Source organism: Symsagittifera roscoffensis, chromosome 1 (assembly GCF_963678635.1).
Source record: "Symsagittifera roscoffensis chromosome 1, txSymRosc1.1, whole genome shotgun sequence".
Classification (NCBI taxonomy): Eukaryota; Metazoa; Xenacoelomorpha; order Acoela; family Convolutidae; genus Symsagittifera; species Symsagittifera roscoffensis.
The window spans coordinates 59283410-59298183 of NC_087062.1; the positions used below are offsets into that span (position 1 = coordinate 59283410).

The 14774-nt window shown below is 36.6% G+C and overlaps 2 protein-coding genes across 2 annotated transcripts; both read right to left on the reverse strand.

The window, feature by feature from the left end:
• Window positions 1–1121: 1121 nt before the first annotated feature.
• LOC134846576 (ubiquitin carboxyl-terminal hydrolase 12-like) lies at window positions 1122–8199 on the reverse strand. Its single transcript, XM_063863963.1, has 5 exons — window positions 8086–8199; window positions 3205–3676; window positions 3048–3128; window positions 2119–2828; window positions 1122–1596 (listed from the first exon to the last, which is right to left on the reverse strand). Exons 1-5 carry the CDS (start codon window positions 8086–8088, stop codon window positions 1279–1281), a joined length of 1584 nt encoding a protein of 527 aa, XP_063720033.1. The 5' UTR covers window positions 8089–8199; the 3' UTR covers window positions 1122–1278.
• A 2806-nt stretch (window positions 8200–11005) lies between these two features.
• On the reverse strand, window positions 11006–14693 carry LOC134856852 (actin-binding LIM protein 2-like). The gene is made up of 2 exons (XM_063873144.1): window positions 13910–14693; window positions 11006–12480 (listed from the first exon to the last, which is right to left on the reverse strand). The coding sequence occupies exons 1-2, from the start codon at window positions 14650–14652 to the stop codon at window positions 11382–11384; spliced, it is 1842 nt and encodes a 613-aa protein (XP_063729214.1). The 5' UTR covers window positions 14653–14693; the 3' UTR covers window positions 11006–11381.
• Between the last annotated feature and the right edge of the window lie 81 nt (window positions 14694–14774).

The window sequence follows — 14774 nt, forward strand, 5'->3', positions numbered from 1 at the left end:
ATCTGATTCGTTATTTGAAATTTCACAGGTACAATGTTGGATTAATGGAACTAACGAGCAGAAGAGATAAATACAGCACTATCAAAGCACTAAACGGCTGCTATCAAGATTTAGCGAGACAACTGAAAGTCCCTTGCTCTAATCACAGAAGATTCAGATATCACCATCACATGAGCACTGATGGCATCCATCCAGATGCAAAGCACGTCAGAGAACTGGCAGCAGATTTTCAGGAAGCTTTTAATATGCTGAAAAGAAAATCAATGACTATCAGATGAGACCACGCACAGATCATGGCTGAGTTTTAACTTTTTAATTCTTTAAAAGTGAATCACAGGCCTAGCTCTAGGCTGAAGACTCTCGGCAGCAGAAATATAAAAACCTAGATCAAGGCCCAAGATATAACAACGTGGCTATAGCAGACCTAGCTCAAGGTCGAGGATTATCCAGCAGACATCTAAAACAGACCTAGCTTAGGGCCGAAGACTCGCCAGACACACAGAGATAACAAGCCTAGCTCAAGGCCGAAGACATTTCTCCTCACCTCTGAGTTTCAAAAGGGGTGACGAAATCAAACTATTACGATGATGATAAAGTTTAGCCAGTTTTTGTTTCGAGCACAAACATAGGAACTTCATATCTGAGTCTTCCGTTTTTTCAGCTTTTTTCCAGGCAAAATTAAGTCCTGAATTGAACGTCACATGGTGTCGAGTGATAACTGCTATTAAAGTAGTTTCAATCGTGATCCAATCGACATATTAGCTTTTGTAACACATTTTATTGAGCTATAAAATAGAAATATTTAACTTAAAACTAGTTTTTGAAGCCTGAGGTAGCGCTTTTCAGCATGAAGTTTTCAAAAAAATCAAGAAAAATTTTGCAGCAATAACTTTAGCAAATTGAATACAAAATCAACGCTTTCAAGCTTGGTTTTGTCTTTCTCCTCCTTACACGCACGAAACACAAATTTAGTGCACAAAACACACATTTCGTTAAAAATTACTGGCCGGAACCGTATGTGCTTCTTCTTGAACTTATGTTATAAAGCTTCAAAAGATAGGTGTATTATCATTCCGAGTATGCGGCAACACCAAGGTGGTCTAAAAAACTGAGATGGAAAAATGAATTGACAATTTTTAAAATATTTAAACAAAACCTCTTTCATTAAAGAAATTAGAGAGAATTTAATGGGGTAAATTTTTCATTTGGACAGGCGATGACTGAGCTAAACTAAAAAATATTGAGTTGAGTTTGTACTGATTTGGGACTGGCATACCATTACAGCATTGCGTTGTTAGGTGGCGAGGTTACTGACTGGTAGAAAAGAATGTACGCTGTCTCTGAGGGTTTGCTGGCCGTACTTCCAGGTGCAGTGGCCCCATCCGGGCCCGACTGACCAAAGAACTCCTCCATGATAACTGGGTCTATCTTTTCAATATTATCGTCGTCAAAAAGCAACCACAGTTCGGGGCCCCCGCTAATGACGGAGCTGGACTTGACCATACTAATGTAGTGACCCCTGTTTGGAGTGGATCCGGCATGGATGACCACGCCCACTAGTTCATACAGCACATCTGGATTAGGACACTCTTCAGACTGAAATAGCAGAAGCAGACAATTTTATGTATACTCATTTACTTGCACAGCCTAATAGAAGCGGTAAAGCTCGTTGAACCTATGAGCAATAATGGATTGCTGTGCAAAATAAGCAAATTTCTGAAAAAAATCTTGTTCTATTTAATTGAAATTCATTTAAATATCACAAAAAATTGCGCTGCAAGTAGCAAAGAATATTCCAACCATAGTAATCACCTCGTGGGAAAGCTCCAGGAAAAAAACGAATTTGGTAGCAGGAGCATAATTAAAGCGGTCAATTAAATTGAAATAATTGTAAATTTACTTATCCAGCGGTTTACAGGATTATCTACGCAACCGCTTCCTCATATAAATCAGTCTGAAAAAGGGAGTATTCTCGACAGAGAATTTTTTTTTGGAATATCATTACGGAATCCTTCTCTCAAAAACTATCACATCACATAATATCTCACTCGATCCCCTATGAGCCTTTTAAGGGTAACTGAAATTGTCGAGTTTAAAGGTAAGAAGTATAATACGTACGGTATTGACTATACGCAGTTGCATTGGGTACACAACACGATATGCGAGTTTGGTATATCGTCCAAGACTTTCCTGGAACTTGAAGCGCTTGAGATGGATGGCGAGCACCTGTGGCAATTTTTTGATCATCATCCTCTTACTGGCCTCCTGCTTGGAGCAGCAGGTCTCGCAGAAGAACTTGTGGTCTGAGTTTAAAGTCTCCGTGTGAGAGAAGTTCCTCAAACAATGCGTGATACTGCAGTTGTTTTCTACTATGTCCAGAGAAAGATCCAGAAAGTTCTCGTCCTTTCGTCGGACAGTCTCGCATGTTAAACACACAGTTTCGCTAGTCAGGACGCCCTGAAAGATATCATGAATCCAAGTCGTTCGCTCCCCGCTATCTTTACCGCACTTCGGATCTACTCCGGCGTTGGAGCTCCTAGAGGCACTGGATCCGACCCGAGGTAAGTTTGGATTGGAGCTGCTAGTATTAACATTTGTTATGCTAGGGTTATCTGACGCAACACCGCTGCTGTGTAATGACGTTTCTGCACTAGCGATATTGGCGGTGGCTGCTGTTGCAGGGGGCATTGTGAGTTTAGCGTTGTTCTTCTTGCTAGAGGGCAGAGTCGAAGCGCCGTTAGGGTGATGACTGCTTCCCAACTTCCCACCAGTCGATCCACTTAACAGAGCTGACTCCTCTAGAAGCTGTTCTTCACGAATTTTTTGGCCTGAATAAAGGCAACAAATATTCAAACGAAAAAAATCTAGAATCCGTGCATGTATTAAAAATTTGTTCATTCTATTGATAGATTCCAATAAAGGTAAGTTTTCTTACAGATCGGTGACTGGATCATAGAATATTTTCAAGCTAATATTGTTAATCAAGCTAGCAACGTTATAGCAAATCTTACTTATTATGACAGAATCAACAACTAAACGCTACTTGCTTTTTAATATGTCAGCAATAGTATTGAGTAGAAAATTCAGGAATTCGTGGGCGTCTTGCTGCAAATAATTGTCGAAAGATTCTAAAAATAAAACGATTAAAGCCGATTTCCAGACTAGTGAGATAAGAAATTTCTACAATTATACAGCTTGAATTACCATTATCTTTGCGCAACCTGGCTACAAACTTCTTAGGATGAAGACTGCCGGTGCGCTTCTTCTGATTGGCGATATTTGTGTAGAGATCATTCAAACAAGTCAGGAGATTCTCATTTCCAAACTGTTGAGTTGGTCCCATCCCTGCAGCTGTGCCAGAGTTAAGAGAGCCAGTATTAGCTATATGAGTGGGTGCTGTGACATTAATGATCGGAGTAGCTCCATTATTGGGCAAAATTCCATTAGATGCACTGTAGCCCCCCTTCAGATGATTGGTTAGAGATGTCTTGTGTTTCTTGGGGTTCAAGGGTCTGTAGCTGAGCACCTGCTCCCTGAAGGGTCTGCAGAAGTAGAGTGCCTGCAGAACTGCGTTGCAGTAGCACGTGTTCCCATAATTGATCAGACCAAAGTAGTTCTCATTTGGAGGCAAATGTTCAGTGCCGATCTCTTTTTCCAGAGCAGACGCGTGAGCACCCTGTAAACAAAACTTTCCAATAAACGATACTCAATCTAAACATTACCATTTCATTTCTGCGAATTAAAGATCTATCAAAGGCTGTTCGCCTGCTTAAATAGTCTGCTTCCCAAAATACCAGACCGTGTTATCTTTGCAGCTCTTTACCGACGCATTGCCGTTTTTCACAACTAGAATTTAACAGAGGCGGAGCTGTGCTTCGCAAACACTTGCGAGAACACGACCAAAAAGCAGCTCTATCAAGTGAAAAAAGAAAAAGTAGAAATAAGCCTCAAACTAGCAATAACTCGGCTACGTGTCGGATTCACATCTGCGACTAGCTAACTTGAGTCTCGCGCACTAACGAATCAGCCACGGATGCTTAAATTACCTCCAAAAACTATCCACCAAAAACGCAGCTACAAATGCTAATAAATTGCAGATTCGATACAGCAAAAGTAGCACAAAATACAAAAAGACACAATTTTGAATGTATCAAACTTGAAAGCATAAAGCCAAATTATGAATAAATTATCCATTTCAAACAAACTGCGAGACACTTTGAGTTGGAACATTTCTGAGGTCGAGCTTTTTATCATTGTACTGCTGTTCGAAACAAATAACTTTTTTCGGTTTATTTATTGAATTCAATGCATCAGCTGTGTGAGTTTTTTTCTAATTTAAAATGTCAAAGCACATGCTATCAAAAAGCTGTGAAAGTGCCCCCCAAAAGGGGCAAAAATATTTGCGACCTAGGATGACAAAAGAAAGAAAGTTATCTATTGGATCCATTCAAGTGAAAAAAAATTGAAGCAATTCAAGGTTTTTCATAGAGCGAACATAGAGCGTTTTTTTCTTAGTAAGCTATGCTATATAAGCGAAAAAACTTTAGATACATTTCACGTTGTTTCTTAGACAGCAAAAATTTGCAAAACTTTAGTTCTTCCTATTGAAGCTTTTCAAGCAATGAAACATTGAATTAAGTTGTTTCTTGGACTAAACCATTTTTCGAAAAGTAAAAATTCCTTTGCAAGCTATTCAAGCAATAATTTCGAGAAATATTTCAAGTTGTTTCCTGGGGCAAATCAATCTGACATAAATTGAAGCAAGCTAATCAAGCTAGGAAACTTTAATATCTCAAATTATTCCATGAAGCGAACCGGTTAGCAAGAGCGTTTTTCTACTGAAGCCATTGACGCAACGAAATTTGAAATATTTCAAGTTATTTCGTGGAGCGAATTGGTTCGCAAAAAATATTATTAAGCGAACCATTCATGGTAAGAAAACCAACATTTCAAGTTAATTCCCAAAGTCAATCCTTTAGTGCTAAAACTGAGTTTTTCTTTTGAAGCCATTCATGCGATGAAAAAATTTCAATTCATTTTATAAACCAAATCGGTTCACGAAAAAATCAAGTTATTCTTAGCAAGCTATTCAAGCAAAGAAAATTTGAAATATTTCAAGTTTTTCACAAAGGGAATCGGAGTAGGAAAAATGAAGTTTTCTAGGCGAGCTATTCAAGTGATGAAACATCGAAATATGTCTAGTTATTTTATTAATCGAATCGGATGGCAAAAAAATCAAGTTTTTCTATTGAAGCCATTTAAGCGATTAAAATTAAAATAATTCAAACTATTTCACTGAACGAATCGTTTCGCGACAGGTTATATTTAAACTCACGCGATGAAACTGACAACATTACTTACGCAATTTAATCGAATCAATTTCTTCGCAAAAAACAAGTTTTTCTATGCAAGCTATTCAGTCGGTTTATTTTGGAAAGAATTCAAATTTTTCTATTGAAGCCATTCAAGCAATGAAACTTTGATAACTTCAAAGTGTAAGAAACTTTATTATTTCAAATTATTACATGAAACGAATCTGTTGGCAAAAAAGTTTTTCTATTGAAGGCATTCAAGCGATGAAAAAAGTTCTTTTATAGACCAAATCCGTTCGCGAAAAGTCTTTCTAAGCAAGCTATTCCAGTTATAAAACTTGTTCAAGTTCATCGACCTAGTCAGTTCGTGACAAGTTTTGTTACGAAACTTTGAAAGATCTAAAGTAATGTTATAGACCATATCGATTCGCTTCAGCAAGCTATTCAAGCTATGAAATTTTGAAATGCTTCAACCAATTTGAAGCACTGAACAGCTCCGCGAAAAATTTGAAATTTTCTGAGCAAGCTATGGAAGCAATAAATATTTGAAATATTTCAAAATCTTTCATAGCGCAAATCGGTTAGTAGCCAAATGTTAGTTTTATTAAGCGTCAACTTAACTTTGACTTGAAAAGTCTAGAACATTCTACATTCAAAATTTTTTATTAAACACTGAGCTCAATGATCGCTCTTAACCAATGCGCTCATGACAGCTAAAACATGGCATTACTTTTTCTGTCATTCGTTTAACATATAAGACTAGCAATCCCGTCTCTGTTAACCAATTGGCTCGCAAACATGTAGTTGATTTGTTGAAGTTATTGAAGCAATACTATTTTATTAAGTTCAAGTTTATCCTTATAATGAATCGGTTTGCAAAAAATTCTCGAGGCAAGCTATTTATTCAAGCGAAGTATTTTCAATTAACTTTAGTAATTCAACTCGAGCCGATTCGCATAACTTTTCTGAGCATATCATTCTAGAGATTAAAATTTTTCTTCAAGTTATTTCCCATCTTAAATTGATTCGCAGATAGTTATTTTTTCTGATCAAGACATTCAAGCAATGAAATTTCGTAAAACTTACACTATAAACCGAGCTATTTCAAATAAAAACGATTCGCATATAGTTGTGATTTTTCTCAACAAGCGATGAATTCTGGAAAAGGTTGAAATTAAAACATAACTTGTAATGGCTGAGAAAAGTTTTGTCCTAAGCAAGCCAATCAAACACTGAAACTGTTGAACATTTACACGTCATCCTTTTATTAGATTCGCAAACTTATGTTTTCTGAGTAAGTAAATCTAGCGATAAGATTTTGAAAATATTATTTAATAACCTAAGTCGATAAGCAAGAGCTAAATGTTTCCGAGCAAGTCATTCAAGCGATGAAACTTTGAAATCATTCAAGATATTTCATGAAGGGAATCGGTTCGCAAAAAATGGTGTATATCTTTTGAAGTTATTCAACCGATGAAACTTTGAAACATTATTTCAAGTTATTCTATTGACCGAACCAGTTATTTCATAGACCGAACAAGTTTTAAACATGCTAATTCTCAGACCGAACCGTTTCGCGAAACCTTGTAGTTTTCATCAGCAAGCTATTGAAGAAACGATCCATTGAAAAATATCAAGTTAATTCATACAGCGGTTCAGTTTAAGAAAAGTTTAAGTTTTCCTAAGCAAGCTATTCAAGCGAAGATATTTTGACAAACTTCTAGTCATTTCATAGAACAAACCGGTTTGCTAAAAAAACTCACGTTTTTCGTAAACCTATGTACGGGATAAAACTTTCAAGTATTTCATAGAGAGAATCCGTTCGCGAAAAAATGTGTTTCTAAGCAAGCTACTGAAACGATGAAATTTTGAATTAAGCCTATATTTCATAGCATAAATCAGTTTTAAAAAATTATGCTTCTACAAAACTATTCAAGCCATGAAATTTTGAATATCTTCAAATTAGCTCATAGAGCGAATCGGTTCACGAAAAAACTTTTAAACAAGATATTCAAGCTATTGAATTTTATATTTTAAATTTTTAAAGCAAGCAATTAAAGCAATGAAACGCTGAAATATTTCAATTTCATTTCAACACTTCATATAGCGAATCGGTTGGCGGAAAGTTCAATTTTTTCCAAGCAAACTAGTCAGGCTGAAACTTCGAAATGTTTCAAGCTAATTCATTGCGCGAATCGGTTTAGCTTTTCTAAGCAAGAAATTGGTTTTTCTAAGCATGGAGGTTGCTGCTTTTACTTGATTCGTTTCAGACTGAAATGAATCAGAAAACTCAAAACTTTGGCCAAAAAGCGTCCAGCTTTGAATGGGAATCGAGTTCATCGTTTTTTCAAAGAGTTTCGGACTTTTTTCAAAAAGATTTCTTGCAAAGGATTTAGAATGTTTGAAAGTTCTAAAAACATCTTGCCTAAATGCCTCTTCAACATTGAGCTCGACGGTTGCTCTGGATAACGTTGCGCTGGATAAAAGTTAAAATATTGCGTCCATAGCGCATTCAAACTTTCATGTAAAATATAAGATTGTCTAAGATCTCAGCTGCTCAGGCTAAAATATATAATTTGATTGTTTGACTTTGGATCTTTCAAAGTTCAATCTAAGTTCATTTGTCAAGAAGTCAAACAACGAAAATATAAACTTGAGTCTGAGCAACTCAAAAAAAAGACGAGACCAAAACAAGTGTCTTCACTTCGTTCCTTGACACTTAAAACAAAACTTTTCCACTTTCCTATGAGATGACATACATCCTGTTACTCACCATGAATGAGCAGCTGCATTGACCGTTCAGATCAAACGAGGTTGCATAGCGTCTAAGCTTCTAACGCATCAGGCACTTCAGTGAGAAGGATGATGTCGCCATTAAGCTACACTAAAAAGCGGAAATTATAATATTATCACGACTTCCGACAAAACGATCGCAACAATAAACAACAGGGTAAAAAGTGTTGCAAGCTGATACTTATTTTTAGCTTTAACGCAGAGGCAAGGCGAAGCTTTGTATCACTAGCAAAGCGAACTCAAGGTTCCTAAAAAATTCCATTTGTTACTGAAATTGTAAGCTATCTTTTTTGTTTTTTTTTTCACTAGAAAAACCTAAGTTCATTGACACCAAATACAGTTTTGAATCATCAAAGTCAAACAGATTGTTTTGCATCCTTTGCACTTACGTGGCTGTCCAGCGAAAATGAATTTGAAATGAGCTTAAGAAAAAATATCTAAGAGTGCAAGTTGACTCACTTTAAAAATTTTTGAAAATACGACCAGCGTAAGTGAGAATTCACTTCGTTCATCAACATGAATGGGTATATAAAATTTAAACATGTTCCACATATGTCTGCTGGTGTAGACAAGTCTTTCAGTTTCATCTGTCACAGGAGATGCTTCAGATATACCCAAATTTTTAAGGAAAAAGTTTTTTGGACCTGTTCTATTACTCTCGCAAATCGGATAATCAAAAACATAGCCAACAGACAGTTAAGAAAAGAATACAAAAAACCACCAAATCGCAAAACAAATGACAAAACGCCAGAAAACAACCCCCGAAATTTTCAGATGTTTGTCTCAAAATGAAACACATTTTGATGAAAAACTGAGGCAGAAAACAACAACCAGTATTGAACTAGCTTGAAAAACTTGAAATTGCGATACAAGATAAATGTTAAAAAAAGACAGAACTCGAAAAAAAGTTTCTGAAAAAATTAGTTGAAAAAATTACTTGCAGAAAATAAATTGAAAAAAGTGGGAAAGACTACAACAATACAAACTTCATGGTTGTATTAGATGAATTTCATAAACAGCCTTGTATCAGATTAATTTCATAAACAGCCTTAACAACAATTGGAAATTATTCACCGAGTGGCAACAAAGGCGAGAAACTTGAAGTTTTCAAAGTTTTACGACCCATCCACACTGAAACGCATAACCCTAAACGAATATATTTTGTCCTCAAAAATACACAATATCAGTTGACTAAGCCGAAATAACATGAACTGTTTAAACATTTGAATACAAAAATGAAGAAAAAAAATTACACAAAATCTTGAAAACGTTAAAAAATCAATCATTTATTTATTTAGAAATAGGGTTTTGACATTTACTTTTAACTAAAGTCAAAACGTTATTCGATAGTAAAGTCAGCCTTAATTTTAACAAAAATCAAACCGCAAAAAATTAAATTTGAACGAACAAATTTTAGGATTTTTTCACGACAATGTCATGACTGCCTATATAAGTGTTCACTGCGTTCATGGACTCTTAAACAATCAGAGAAGCAGCCATCAGTGACTATCTAGAAGAAATTTGAAACATATTGTAGCTGTTAATTTCTGATCGGCTGTTACTCAGCTTGTCGTTTTGTTCTGACCATGTGAAAAATGTGAAGGAGATTTCTATTCGGATAGGTTTTAGTTTTTTTCTTTTTGTTTTCCACGCAAAAGCAGGTACGATAAATAATTATTGAATGGATCGAGTGATATACCAAACTGATGCCTTTCAGTCGTGATTCGAACGACAAAAAAATTCTCATAAAGTTTTTTCAGTATCGAGAAAAATTGGTTTTATCTTTTGATTTTTATTTCAAGCTTGAGCAAAAGCGAGCGGGCAGGTTTACAACAGCTTTTTTATGCTTAATTTAGGCCATGAAAAATTAATTTTACTGAAGTAGTAGTTTTAGGAGTTTTTTAGCGCCATTTTGGGAGCCAAAAAAATCTTAATCTTTCTGCAAAAAAATATGGTTTTCTTCCTACAAATGATTTTTTTTGTTTTCTAGTCATTTTACTACCAAAACTTTTGTCCAATTTGTTTTTATTACTATGACTGAAGACTATATTCGGAATATTCTGCGCTACTTGCAAAGTAACTGGGACATAGTCAATCAACAGTTAGAGAAGTTTAATTGAACTATATCACGAGTTTTGAAATATACATATCACCTTCAAGCTCTTTGACTCTCCTGAATCTATTATGATCAACGTTTTTGAGAAATTTTAACCAATTTAAAAAAATGGCTCTAAAGGTATTTTTTATTAAGCTGGGAAATTTTGTTCTCGAAATTGGAAGTCAATCATCTTCCTTCGTGTCATTTGAACTTTCATTATAAGAGAGCGTAGTTTACCTTCCATTCAGCAAATGAATTCGAAAAGAAATTAAAAAGCATTCATAATTCAACCCACAAACTTCTGACTTTCTGCGAGGAAAAAGCCCACAAAAGTTCTTACCCATTATGTGGTCGCAACAATAAATCCTCACAGCGTGCGTTGAATTATTTACATTACCTTCTTTGCGAAACCTTCTTCTGACATAGATTCGAAAACTATATTCCTCAGATCGAAAAAGTTAGTAAACATAACTTCATCTGATCTTCATAGCAAAAATTTAAATTGCGAATTATTCATTGCTCATCAGCTGACCAAAAGATGGCGGGATTTACAAATTTAAACAAATTAATATATTGCACATTAAAAATTTCGATAAATAGAACTTTCAACACTTTATTAAAGCTACTATTGCACTTTATTGATTTTCTAAGACTCTTTTCTGTTCAGTTTACAAAAAACACGATAATAAAAAATATTTTTTAAAAAAGGAACTTCAAATTCGCAGTTTTTATAGTTCCCTATTGCAGGCTTCATATGCTTCTTTTTTGATGTATGTAATCAAGTTGAACAACGCAACTTATAAAGAACAGAATTTGTCCAAGAAAAAAATGAGTGCGGTATCAATGCATTTTCAATAATTTATTATTTGATTTCATATTTTAGCTGTTTGAGATATTGAAAAGCTTAATGTTCCCTGAACTTGCAGAGCGAATAATTTTGATTATTTTTGGCACTATTAAAAGCTCGCATACTGAGAATATCGGTCAAGATACTGATCTCCGATGACTTTTTAAAGCCGCCAGAAATAGCCGTTTAAAACACGGCAATATCCCGATGGCTTCAAAATTAAATCTACTTGATGAACATCTTATTACAGTAGCTTTATAGAATATTTAGTGAGCGAAGATATGGAGCTTATATTGAGGAATTATTTGATTGCAATTAGGATAGATAAAAATTAGAACAAATTGTGCATCTTCTTGAGGAAATTCTGCTTCCAGGTGGGAAGCCGATAGAATTCTTCTCTGCTCATTTTGAACAGGGAAAAGAAATCGCCGTCCGATAGATGTGCCTCTAGTTTACTCCTACAAACTCCCTTTGGCATGACTTTGTTCATAGTGAATAGAACCTCTTTGGGGTATATTGGGATCCCGGTGTCTTTGTACTTGCCTGACGGCTCCACTGGCACCTCTTTCTCTTCGTGGAACCTGAGAGAGAGGTAGTGGAGTGTCTTTTCCTGCTTGCTCACTCGCCCCATACTGGCCACTACAAAGCGACAGTAGAGAGAGTTGAAATAGGTGCCCCCGCATGTGGCCATATTTCGTGGTTCCAAATAACTCAGTCTGTACTGTGACCCAGTCTTGGGGAAATAGTTCTCAACTGACGAGCAACTAGTGGAAGGTGTCGCCCAAGACCGTCTGTTCGAATGTGATCTCAGTTGGTCTGGCACTGTTTTGAGCATTCTTCTAAATGAGGTGTGACTGCCTCGCTCCTCTAAGCTTAAATCGAAGTCCATGGTCTCGATCGCTCTACGCGATAATGAGTGCGAACAGTCACTATGCATAAACAATTTTCGTCCACCTAGTAGACCCCTCCCACCATCATTGGTCAGATAATTCTTCACTTCTATTTGCTCTCCTTCCGAAAAACAAAGGTGACAGTTGTGACACTTGGCACAATTTGGGTGAAACGAAAACACTTGATCGTGTAAACTTCGATTCCCAATTTCCAGTCTTTGCTCGCCAGGATCTATAGGGCCGTCGCAGTTGAAACAACGAGAACAGTTATTCACATAGAAGCAACTAGGGCATAACGCCTTCGGAGTCGCGGCTGACGATTTCTGCGAGCTCGTTTGGTCTCCGCTTGAGCGGGACAAATGCGTAGAATTTTGTTGGCGTTCGGCTGCAGCGTCGCGGTAGTGGAAGTATAGTCCATCCAGAAGAGAGTTACATTGTACGCATTTGAAGCACCAGGCATGGAAGCTGTAGCCCATGGCCAGAATTGTGTCTCCACACCGCATGTCCGCACTGTGACATCCTGCACATCTGAGAGAAGTACTGAAAAATATGAAAAATAAAGTCTGTACCGTTTTGACTCATATTTGTGAAGGGCGCTTCTCAAATTTCCAGTCTTCCGATCACCGAATGCTCCAACTATCCCTGAGTGTTTTGTTTTCCACGCAAATGCAGGTCAAATAGGATAAGGTGTAAGCCAAATTAATTTGAAGTTTTCCTAGTGTCGGGAATGAAAGTTTTAAATTTTTGGATTTTTAGATTAGTTCAAATGAGAAACGTTGGTATCACAGCAACTCGCATCGAAAGACCAATTGCAAATATAAAACAAGGATAGCCGGTTACCGTGCTAGTAGCACAGCATGTTCCGACCATAGCCTTTAGAAAACTACGGTTTAGAAAAGTTTTTTTTTCCAAATTAGTGTACTTTTTTCTGCTTGGTGTGATAAAAGAATCTGAGCGAAAAAGTAGAGCTTAGGCATTTTCGTGAGTTATGCAGCATATGCAAAATGAAAAACAATTTTGAAGACAACTAACAAGAAAAACAAAAAGAAAATTAAAATTTTTTTTAAATAATTTTTCAAAACTTTTCCCCAAATGTTTATAAGTTTTTGATTCCTAGGACGAAACAAATTCTCCAAAAATTAACTTCAATAGAGTAAAACGAAAATTTCAATGCTTAAATTAAGCGTAAAAAAGCTAATTTAAGCCTGCTCAATCGCTCGATATTTGACGAAAAATCAAAAATTTCAAACCGGTTTTTCTCGACACCGGAAAACTTTTTTGATTTTCTTTTGTCGTTTGAATCACTAATGAAAGGGCTTCAATATAATATATAACTCAACTCTGTTCCACGATTATTTGTGGTAGCTTATTTTGCGTGGAAAACACAAAGAAGAAAACAACTAAAACACACCCGAATACAAAGTTCCTCTCCGTTTTCAATGGTCGGAACAAAAAACTAAAACAAACCCGATAACAAAGTAACTTCCCATTTTTAATGGTCGGAACAAAAACTCGCAAATCGACAACTTCCAGAAAATCAGATTTTGAAACTTGCTCTTAGACTAAGATGATACGGCATGTGGAGGATGCAATCAGCCACTCAACACGCCGATCAACATTATATTGCCAATGATTTCTTTGCTATTGGAACACCACACTCCCCAAAAAATTACTAAATTTACGGAAAAAATCTGATAATTAAAAAGCAAAACTATTTACGATTAAAAAGCTTTCAAGGTTTTCTAACAAGTCCATCTAAATTCGTCGTGTGACTGTAATTAGCATTGAATTTAAGATCTTTATACATGTCCTACGATATTCAACCTTCTAGTTTTTCATTCAAATGATCAACAGATGAGACAGTCACTAGAACTTCGGAAAAAATCATTAATTTGTCTTTTAGCATTTGAGCTCTGTGTTGTGTAACTGAAAAGGTTTTCTTTAGGGTCCAGGCATTCACGTTGCTTACCTTAAATCGAAATCTTGATTGCAGACGGTTTTGGTACAGTGACTGCACAGAATATCGTGACCAGTAGCACCTGTGGCTCCCATTGTACTGACTCTCTCATTCGGCTTTATCCCACTTCCACATGTAGAACAGGCGAGACAACTACTGTGGTATTTCCTACCCAGTACAGCCATGATCTCCCCTGTGAGATAGCTGTAACACGCTGTGCATCTCTCCCCATACAATATCTGGTAGTGTTTCGGACAAAACAATCTGTCATCTTTCACGAAATATCCACTATCGTCTCCCTCGCCTCCCCTGCCCACGCCTGTAGTTTCAACTAAAGTTGTTTTGCACACTGAGCAGCAGAAACATTTCACGTGGTAGAAGCTACTCTGCAGCCTAGAGTAACTGGATCTCTTTCCACTTTGATCCAAGCCAGAGTCAGGACAAGATTCGAAACCAGAGGAGCTCTCTTCAATTGCAGGAACTGTCTGGACAACTTGGCCAACACACCTTTTTCTGCATGATTTGCAAGAAACACGAGCACGAGAAGTGATTCCAATATGGGATTTAGTTACTCGGAACGGCGATTCCCCTATATTTCCGACACTCGCACTTTCAGCGGCCGAACTACTCGATTGCGAGGACAGAAGACTATCCGTATCAGCCCCTGTCGCGTCTGGGCGAAACAGGTCTCTCCTTTTTGGGAGGTCTTCCTGGAAATGAACTCTTTCGTGCTGCATCGGTCCGCCCGACTTCATATAATATTGCACCTAATATTGCTTACTTGAATATACATAACTTATCTGAAATAAACTATTTGTGGAAGATGAAAACAAAACCTTATCAATAATAGCTACACTGGGGCGGCTGATTAGAAAAT